Raw genomic sequence first — 11,386 nt, forward strand, 5'->3', positions numbered from 1 at the left:
AAAAATGTATCTCAGAACGGCTAGTATGGGTATTAACACTATTATTGATAAGGATAGAACAGGTTAAGAAGATGACCTAGAAAGGTCAAAACGTTGTTCTCTCGTTGTCAGTAAAAGTCTTAATACCCATACCAACCATTCTGAGATACATTTTTTATTTAAAGTTGGTTTCTTGTCGTCAAGATCTACCCAAACAATTTCTTTATTCCATTTATATTTAATTTTTATAACTAAACGTATAATTTTCATTTATAATTTCATTTACACAGTTTAATACGTGTTTACAGTAATTTATTTTGAAAAGATTGTAGCTTTTTTTCTATTTAACGAGATAAAAAAATGATATGATGAAACTTGGCGTCCCAAGTTAATTCGAAAATCCCATCGAAGTTTGGTTTCTCTCCGGCAGGTAGAGCCACGGAAAAGTGTTGTAATAAGGATACGAAATACAGAAAGATTTGAACTAGAGCCATCTTCTCACCGGGACAAGAGCGTTTACCTTTAGAAAATACAGCCAATAGTTATCTTTAATTCCTGACAAAAATTACCTATACTTCAAAATTAGAATTATTAAAATATTTTAATTACTTTGATTCCTTGTTTCATAATTTTCACTCAGGGCTAAATTCGTCCAAATACACACAGCAAGTTAATCATTTTCAGTGTTATATGCGTCATGTGTAATACAACCCAAGGAAAAGTTGAGTCATTACGTTAAACTTATATTTCTTACCGAATGACAGGACTCAAACCTGATACTCGTTTCAACTAATTTAGGTAATTATATATTATATCTCGAAGCGTCCCTCATTATGCTGTTGTATCCTTTAAAAAACAACATTTAAAACAACTCTTCTAATCTACCTATTTGTGTTATGATTACCAGTTTTTTGTTAGATGTGGGTTAGCTGGTATCCAGTTTAGAAGTAGAAACCAACATTGTCATCTTTTTGTGCCACTTGGAACAAGAGTTTAAAAGCACCGGACCATTTTCTTTGAAGACACGACAAGAATTTAGCCTTAACTAACTTGGAAACAAGTTTAAAAATAAGCAAATATCTTAGCGATGGTAGTGTAAAAAATAATTCCATATTTTAAACTTTTAAATACGTATTATAAAACGTTTAATATAAAGATAGAGTTTTCAGGACAGTAGCTGACATTCACTATCTGATATGGATCGAGAACCCCATCATAGTGATGTATACTTTCAAAGAAATTTACTTACTACTTCAGTAATGAAGTTGATTACTTCGTAAGGGCTACTTTTATAAAACAGTAACAGGTAATGAACAGAAAGCGCTAACATAAAAATGTGCAAAGGAAAACAAAACAACACGGAACACTAGCGAGGTAAATAAGACAAAAAAAACAGAACAAATAAATGTTATCCACAGATATCTGTAAGATATTTATAGAAATAACAAATACATGTTATTCACAGATATCTGTAAGATATTTATAGAAAGAACAAATACATGTTATCCACAGATATGTATAAGATATTTATAGAAAGAACAGACAAATGTCGCATACACATGTCTGTAAAAACATTTATTCTGACCGACTTATTAGAAGGAAAATACATTGGTGTAATAAATAAATCCACATAAAGCAATAAATAGAATATTCGGCTAATCTTACCGACACAAAATGGAATGAAATATTCCGGTTTAACGAAAGTACTTCCGTCATAACTGAGGAAATGTTCCGGAAAGAATTCGCTGGGGTTCTTCCAGTATCTGGGGTCGTTATGAACAGCCCAAATGTTATTAACAACAACTGTTCCTTTAGGGATACTGTAACCTTGAATACTTGTGTCTTCCCTCGCTCTTCAGAGTAAAATAAATATTATTTGTAGTGTTAGATGTTTTATACAGAATTTACCTATTTTCAATAATTCATGAATTCATCCACTTGTCAGATGTTTCATTTGATGTAATGTTTCTCGATTGATATGCAGACGTGTCGAATATTCTTAAACAAATGTTAGATTGCAGCAACAAACTAGCAACAATCGAGCAGTTTTAAATTGTTAGAATTAACATAAAATAATATTTTCTTTACTAAAGAAGAAGATATTAGCAATCAAAAAGTGAAATCGTATTAAACAGACAGTCTGATGAACTTATAGGAAATTTATAAATAAAAATAACATTTAATAATTACTAAATAAATGGAATACTCAAAAGTTTGAGGATTTTGGTTTGTTTTGAATTTCGCGAAAAACCTCTCGAGGGTTATCTGCGCTAGCTGTCTCTAATTTAGCAGTGTAAGACTAGAGGGAAAGCAGCTAATCATCACCACCACCGTCAACTCTTGGGCTATTCTTTTACAAGCAAATAGGGGTGTTTACCGTCACATTATAACGTCCCACACGGCTAAAATCTCGAGCATGTTTGGTGTAACGGAGATTAAACCCGCGACCCTCGAATTACGAGTCGAGCGCCTTAACCATTTGGCCATGCTAGGCCTACTCGTAATCGGATGGTCAGTGGTTTCGAATCCTCGTCCCACAAAACGTGTTAGCCCTTTAAGCGGTGGGAATGTTATTACGTAATGGTGAATCGTTGGTAAAGAAAACAAGAGCCCAAGAAACGGCGGTGGGTGATGATGACTAGCTGCTTTCTATACAATTACCATCAACTACTCTTTTCTTATTTTATTGAAGTACCTCACACACTTTGTGTATTTATTTTTAATGCTGCAAATTCTTAATCTATGTAATAAAATTAATTGATATTTAGAAAACACTGATCTACCCAGTATGGAATATACTCGAAATATATTGTATTGATTATATCGTTTGTAAAACAGTTGTTTTTTTATATATTCGACACACAGTACGACTTCTGTAGGACTCAAGTATGATGCCTTATTCATTATTATCTTTCATACAGCGACTTTTTAGTGAGATATTACACGAGGAAAGGAACCGACAAATTATTTTATAAAAACGAAAAACTTACTGTCTTAAAACACCGAGAGGAACTATTGTCTGCCATCTTTGGACCTCGTAAAGAACAGCTTGTGTGTAAGGTAGGTGCACATGGTCAGTCCAGGATGGTGGCCTTTCTCTACCAATAACAGAGTCAATCTCGTTTTGAACTCGTTTCTGAACATCCGGGTAGGTGGCCATAATTAGAAGACACCATTCTATTGATGTACGCATGGTGCCACTGCCTCCAATATACCAAACATGAGCATTTCCATACAACATGTTATCTGAAAACAATGGATGAGTATTACATATCAGTATGCTTTCTGAAAAGACGTGTGTTACCTACAAAGTGTTTGATTTCACAGCTCGTGTTTAAACAAATGTGCAAAACATACGTCATAAAGAGAGAATTAAATTCAATGACTGAAGTGTTTGATGTTTTAAGTTAAACGACAAAAAATATCAATATACAAATACATTGACTTCTGGTTCAAGTATAATGTATTATTGGTAGCTCTTTTTGTCGGTAACTATGTGAGTTACGGTGTTATTTAATTACACACTTCATTTGATTGGATATACAAACATCATAACACTATTGGTGAGAAGCTTAATTCGGGTGGATGATTTTCGGTTGCAATATTATTTCCTAGTATCTTCAGTTATTGGGATCTGGATGGGTTATAGGGTTAAAAGCTTACAACTTGATATTTCTGGCCAAGTGGTTAGGGCGCTCGACTCGTAATCCGAGGGCCGCGGGTTTAATCTCCGTTACACCGAACATGCTCGAGTTTTTAGCCGTGGGGGACGTTATAATGTGCCGGTAAACACCTCTATTCGTTGGTAAAAGAATAGCCCAAGAGTTGACGGCGGTGGTGATGATTAGCTGCTTTCCCTCTAGTCTTACACTGCTAAATTAGAGACAGCTAGCGCAGATAACCCTCGTGTCGCATTACGCAAAATTCCAAACAAATAAATAAACTTGTCATGTTACTTATAAACGGTCATGTTAGCTATTAAAGATCATGTTACCTATCAGAGGTCGTATTACCTGTAAAATATCATATTACCTATCGCTTAATATAAAATATATGTCTAATGGCTAATCTGCTGGTGCAAAAATATTGAACTTGTTTGGAAAATACAGTTGGTGCGTCATCTAATTTCTGGCCAAAAATGTTGCATCTTCCTGAGAAAGATAGGAAGTTATTCATCTTCTGGTACAATAGTATCGTACTTGATGAGAAACATTACGTGTTATGTATCTTCTAATTTATAAACATTGTACTTGATGAGAAACATTACGTGTTATACATATAATTTATAAACATTGTACTTGATGAGAAACATTACGTGTTATACATATAATTTATAAACATTGTACTTGATGAGAAACAGTACGTGTTATACATATAATTTATAAACATTGTACTTGATGAGAAACATTACGTGTTATACATATAATTTATAAACATTGTACTTGATGAGAAATATTACGTGTTACACATCATCTGATTTATAAACATTGTATTTGATGAGAAACATTACGTGTTATGTATCTTCTGATTTATAAACATTGTACTTCATGAGAAACATTATGTGTTATACATATAATTTATAAACATTGTACTTGCCTACGAAAGATGAAATGTTGTTTAATTTTTCCCGTTCCCTCATTTCCATCAAAAACGAATCAATATAATCACGGACGTTGGTTTGGTTCAAAGTCTTCTTATGGTTTTGGGTTTCTTCACTGTAAGATTTTTCAGTTTAAAACATTTTATAGAAAGAGGTTACTATACATAATGTTAAATCTTTATATTATATTTCTTAATACAAAATAAATAATAATGTTGCCACAAGGAGAAGAAGAACATGGCAAAGTTCGTACTAACATTTTCTGACTGAGTACAGAATCTGGTGCATAATTGAATAATCTTTATTCAAATCAAATATAAAATACGATGCGAACATCTTTATTAGAACGTTGGATGGCTGCCTTTTGGTGGAATCGAAAATTAGATAACAGTTTTTTTTCCCGTCAAAATGGTTTTCCGTCAATTAACTTACTCGAAATCTTGCATAAGCTGTTTAAATCTAAGTTTTTTTACGAGATGGGAAACATTGGATTTAACAATACCAATTTATCTTATCAACATAACTGGTAATTTATATTTAGCATACGGGATGCTGTAACCTATAGATACCAAATGTTCTGCCATTGATGAACACTGCTGCAAATGACGTTCTTGCTCAACTTCACAGTTACAGCAGTATATCAAGGAACAGAGGAATCTTTATCTTTAGGGATAAATAGTTCTGTTCTATAACAAAACTGAATAGAATCAAAGTAAAAGGAACTTTTTGAAACAAACAAACAAACTCTAAATTAAAATAAAACTAAAGTAAACATAGGGTAGACGTAAACATACCGTATATATTAGGTGAGAAAATTTAGTTGAAAATAGTGGTTATAGATGAACCTAATCAAAAACCGTGTTTCAGTCTAATTCCTTGAAAATAAACCGTCAGTGAAAAAAAAAAACACACTTGCTCATAAAACATACGCAGACAGCACTGCGTATATACATAAATTCATTACAGTTAAGAAAAGGTCTCATCCGTGGTAAATTTGTAGTAAATCACGCAATAAATGGCAAAGTGCTTTAGCATGTAATTCTAGCACATGTAATACAGGGCATATTTCCATCAATAATAACTGGTTAAATTGAATGGTGCTTACCGGATGAATAACAATAGTTTTTTTGTCGTCTCTTGAAATTTTTTGAATTGTCTAGAATTTAAAATCGGCAGAAAAGGTTTCATCCAGGGAAAGAACGTTTTCAGGTTAAGCCATTGGATGTACTGTGTAAATTCACCGAGTCTTTTATCTAAGTATTTTCTTTTTGGGTCATCGTAGTCAAATCTCCGACCAAAAACAAATGCAGAAATTATGTTAGACATGCTTGGGACTAGGACATCTCGAATGTCACAAACAGTACCGTTCAGAGAGGCCAGATGAGCCAAGATAACGTTGATTTCATCCTGCACTCCAAGAAGTAATAAAAATAAATGTTAATAAACAAAACTTACTCCCGACCAACATTTAACGTAAGAAACGCTGCTACACATCATACTTTGAAATCTTAGTGTATTTTGTTAGAGCAAAGCCGCATCAGGCTATCTGCGATGCCCACCGAGGGGAATCTAACCGCTGATTTTGGGGTTGTAAATCCGGAGACTTACCGCTGTACTAGCGTGGGTCAGTTAAAATTTCAAATTTACTGTTTGTAAACTAACGACCTATAGTACAACGTATGTTGATATTTTCATTCCATTTCTTTTGTGTAACAAAACGTAATACTAAGATATAGGACAGACTGAGAAGAGACGAATATTGTGGTGTTCCTTAGTGGCACAGAAGTATGTTTGCGGGTTTCGATACCCCTGGTAGGCAGAACACATATATAAGTAATCCTGACAGCAGTCCTAAAACTGAGGTAATAATACAATGTATGTTTGTTACTGAGTACAAATTTCTATAATGAACTACCTGTGACGTGTTGGTCGTTGAGTGATAGACCGACATGGCCAGAAGATTAGACCGCTCGACTCGTAATCTGAGGGTCGCAGGCTTGAATCTCCGTTACACCAAAACACGCTCCTCATCCTTTCAGTAATGAGGGTGTTATAATGTGACGGTCCATTCCACTATTCGTTGGTAAAAATGTAGCCCAAGAGATGGCGATGGGTGATGATAACTAGTTGTATTCCCTCTAGTCTTACACTGCTAAATTAGGGACGGCTACCGCAGATAACCCTCGTGTACCTTTGCGCGAAATTAAAAACAAACAAACGAACCCTTGAGTAACAGGATAGCTGACTTTGTGTGCTTATACACATTCAGATTTGCAATGTTTTTTTCTTTTCATACTGTGCTTAATAGTTGTAATTATCTGATTACCAACCATCAGATGGCCCACGCTAGTACAGCGGTAAGTCTACGGATTTTCAACGCTAAAATAAGCGGTTCGATTCACCTCGATGAGCTAAGCGGATAGCCCGATATGGCTCTGGTACAAGAAAAACACACATTATTAGACAATTTTTTTTTTAAATAACTTTTAAAATGTGCAACATGTTATAAGAAATTTACTGACCTTGATGTGTTCTTCCATTTTTGGTTTTCCAAAGCCAAGGTTACGCAAAATACGAACTGAAAATCGTCGCTGTTCCCTCCACCAATTTCCATTTACTGAAGCAAAACCTGAAGAACATTTAAACTATCGCATAAGATACAAACTAAGTTAACTTGTATTATTAAATATTATATTAGCTCTTTAATACCATTGCAAGAAGTTATTCGCAATTCAAACTGGATGTGTCTTCGATAAATAACAATATTTGACATTAATCGTAATGACCGACATAACTGTAGTGCAATGAAGAACTGTTTTTTTTTATACAACATCAAAATACTTGTATAATTATATTTTGAACAACTTTAAAAACTATTACAGTAACAACAACAACACGCAACTGTGATAGAAAATGATTATAAGTTATATTACTTGTTTAATAGTACAAGATACTTTGTGTCATTTATTCTCTTCTGGTTTTTCAAGGTACCAAAAACGTATACAATTTTGCGGTATCCCTTACTTATATTTTCTGACGGTCCTTGAAACTGAATGTTTGGTGGACGATCCAGGAAAACGTCATTGTTCATAGCTTCCTTAACAGCGAGAAAATCACACAAGACGACGACATTTTTACTTCCCCCGCGAAAGCTGAAAATAACGATAATAAACATATTAACACAATAAATTCAGCTATGATTAAACAATATGAAAATAACGATAATAAACATATTAACACAATCAATTCAGTTATTTTAAAACGACATGAAAATAACGATAATAAACATATGAACACAATCAATTCAGTTATGTTAAAACGACATGAAAATAACGATAATAAACATATTAACACAATGAATTCAGCTATGATTAAACAATAAGAAAATAACGATAATAAACATATGAACACAATCAATTCAACTATGTTAACACCACATAAAAATAACGACAATAAGCATATTAACACAATCAATTCAACTATGTTAAAACCACATGAAAATAACGATAATAAATATATTAACACAATGAATTCAGCTATGATTAAACAACATGAAAATAACGATAATAAACATATTAACACAATGAATTCAGCTATGATTAATCATTATAAAAATAACAATAATAAACATATTAACACAATCAATTCAGCTATGTTAAAACCACATGAAAATAACGATAATAAACATATTAACACAATGAATTCAGTTATGATTAAACAATATGAAAATAACAATAATAAACATATTAACACAATTAATTAAGCAATGTTAAAACCACATGAAAATGACGATAATAAACATATTAACAGAATGACTTCATCAATGTTAAAGCCACATGAAAATGACGATAATAAACATATTAACACAATAACTTCAGCTATGTTAAAAACATGCATTTACAAACAAAAAGAAGTATGATTTCTCTCACTTTATCTGTGTTGATTTATCATGAACGAAAATTTGAGTAATTATCTAGTACAAAAAATGTTATTCTTTGTACGAATGTCAAAAACTAGTTGACCAAAAATAGGCGTCAGAATCGCATATGAAGAAAACTTAGCTTGGACAAAACGTTATATTCCATGAAATTAATAAAAAAAAAGGCCTAACTCACAGTGGTTTTTAATTCACTAAATATTTTGTATTCAAGTTTTCTAACCACACGTTTCTTGTCTTGTCTTGTTTGGTAGGAGTGTATTTCTTAATCACTTAAGAAAGTCTTGCTTTGTTTAGTGGAAGTGTATTTGTTAATCACTTAAGAAAGTCTTGCTTTGTTTAGTGGAAGTGTATTTGTTAATCACTTAAGAAGGTCCTATTTTGTTTTATAGGAGTGTATTGATTAATCACTTAAAAAGGTCTTATTTTGTTTGGTAGGGGTGTATCTATTAATCACTTAAGAAGGTCTCGTTTTTTTGGAAGGAGTGTATTTATTAATCACTTAAAAGGTCTTGTTTTGTTTGCTGGGAGCGTATTTATTAATCACAGAAGAAGGTCTTATTTTGTTTAGTTGGAGTGCATTTATTAATCACATAAGAAGGTCTTGTTTTGCTTGGTAGCAATGTATTTAATAAACACTTAAAAAGATCTCGTCTTGTTTGGTAGGAGTGTATTTATTAATCACTTAGAAGGTCTTGATTTGTTTGCTGGGAGCGTATTTATTAATCACTTAAGAAGATCCTATTTTGTTTTGTATGAGCGTATTCATTAATCACTTAAAAGGTCTTATTTTGTTTGGTAGAAGCGTATTTATTAATCACTTAAGAAAGTCTGGTTTTGTTTAGTGGAACTGTATTAGTTAATCACTTAAGAAGGTCCTATTTTGTTTTGTAGGAGTGTATTTATTAATCACTTAAGAAAGTCTGGTTTTCTTTAGTGGAACTGTATTAGTTAATCACTTAAGAAGGTCCTATTTTGTTTTGTAGGAGTGTATTTATTAATCACTTAAGAAAGTCTGGTTTTGTTTAGTGGAACTGTATTAGTTAATCACTTAAGAAGATCCTATTTTGTTTTGTATGAGCGTATTCATTAATCACTTAAAAGGTCTTATTTTGTTTGGTAGAAGCGTATTTATTAATCACTTAAGAAAGTCTGGTTTTGTTTAGTGGAACTGTATTATTTAATCACTTAAGAAGGTCCTATTTTGTTTTGTAGGAGTGTATTTATTAATCACTTAAGAAAGTCTGGTTTTGTTTAGTGGAACTGTATTAGTTAATCACTTAAGAAGATCCCATTTTGTTTTGTATGAGCGTATTCATTAATCACTTAAAAGGTCTTATTTTGTTTGGTAGAAGCGTATTTATTAATCACTTAAGAAAGTCTGGTTTTGTTTAGTGGAACTGTATTAGTTAATCACTTAAGAAGGTCCTATTTTGTTTTGTAGGAGTGTATTTATTAATCACTTAAGAAAGTCTGGTTTTGTTTAGTGGAACTGTATTAGTTAATCACTTAAGAAGATCCTATTTTGTTTTGTATGAGCGTATTCATTAATCACTTAAAAGGTCTTATTTTGTTTGGTAGAAGCGTATTTATTAATCACTTAAGAAAGTCTGGTTTTGTTTAGTGGAACTGTATTAGTTAATCACTTAAGAAGGTCCTATTTTGTTTTGTAGGAGTGTATTTATTAATCACTTAAGAAAGTCTGGTTTTGTTTGGTAGGAGTGTATTTATTAATCACTTAAAAAGGTCTTATTTTGTTTTGTAGGAGTGTATTTATCAATCACTTAAGAAAGTCTTGTTTTGTTTGGAAGAAATGTATTTATTAATAAGTTCAGAGGGTTTTGTTTTGTTTGGTAGGAGTGTATTTATTAATCACATAAGAAGGTCTTGTTTTGTTTGAAAGGAGTGTATTTATTAATCAGTTAAGAGGGTCTTGTTTTGTTTGGTAGGAGAAGACCTTTTTAAGTGATTAATAAATACACTCCTCTAAAACAAGACCTTCTAATAATTAATAAATACACTCCTAAACAAAACAACACCTCTATAAGTGATTAATAAATACACTTCTACCAAAGAATACCTTTATAATCAAAGTATTAACACCATTACCAATTTTCGAGATTCGCAGTGTATAAAACATACCTGAACACGTTTCCATATTTCTTACTGAGATCTATAAAATCCAGGAAAGGTTTTTTGCTAAGGAAAGGAAGATATCCGACGATTGGAAGGCCGAAAGGACCTGGTGGAAATTTCTGGTGTTGTCGTCTTAAGAACCAACGAAGGAATAATAAAATACAAGTAGCTGAAAGAACTGTTTTAGCAAAAGTAGGGTTCAGCCACGTTTCTGTTAATGTTATTTTTTTCATTTTGAGTTCAGTGAATTTGTGTAAACAGAATAGCTCCCTAAGAGATTCTTCGCCGTTTATTTTTATATACTTCGGTAAAGTGTAACATTTGTAGGTCAAATTTAAAGTTAACTTTCCATTATCTTACTTCACGTTGACATAATATTTACATGTCGTGGTAGAAGAGATTGTGGAGAAGTTAAATACTGAGAATATGTGTGTTGAAAAACAAACGATTGTTTGAAAGGTTACTTTCTGTATAAACAGTGGTGTCAGAGTGCAGACGTATCGAGAACTAAATGCAAAGGTCGACGTTTGTTTGTAACATGTATCCCTGAGCTATCCAACCCTAGTTTACAAATAATAGTATAAATCCAAGGAAAACAGTTAACACCAAATCCCGCCAATTGTTCGGCTATTATAATCGAATGACATAATTTTCCGTCATATCAGAAAGTCGTCACGTCTCAAATGAAGATTATATTCGTCGATGAGATTAGAACCCAGAATTACCCTAAACAT

The 11,386-nt window shown here is 32.4% G+C and overlaps 1 protein-coding gene across 1 annotated transcript; it reads right to left on the minus strand.

The window, feature by feature from the left end:
* Positions 1–243: 243 nt before the first annotated feature.
* Positions 244–11,019, minus strand: LOC143237562 (cytochrome P450 2U1-like). The gene is made up of 8 exons (XM_076476964.1): positions 10,659–11,019; positions 7,604–7,731; positions 7,102–7,208; positions 5,685–5,986; positions 4,576–4,694; positions 2,970–3,225; positions 1,645–1,832; positions 244–499 (listed from the first exon to the last, which is right to left on the minus strand). Exons 1-8 carry the CDS (start codon positions 10,883–10,885, stop codon positions 324–326), a joined length of 1,503 nt encoding a protein of 500 aa, XP_076333079.1. The 5' UTR covers positions 10,886–11,019; the 3' UTR covers positions 244–323.
* Between the last annotated feature and the right edge of the window lie 367 nt (positions 11,020–11,386).

This window comes from Tachypleus tridentatus, chromosome 13, assembly GCF_004210375.1.
Source record: "Tachypleus tridentatus isolate NWPU-2018 chromosome 13, ASM421037v1, whole genome shotgun sequence".
NCBI lineage: Eukaryota > Metazoa > Arthropoda > Merostomata > Xiphosura > Limulidae > Tachypleus > Tachypleus tridentatus.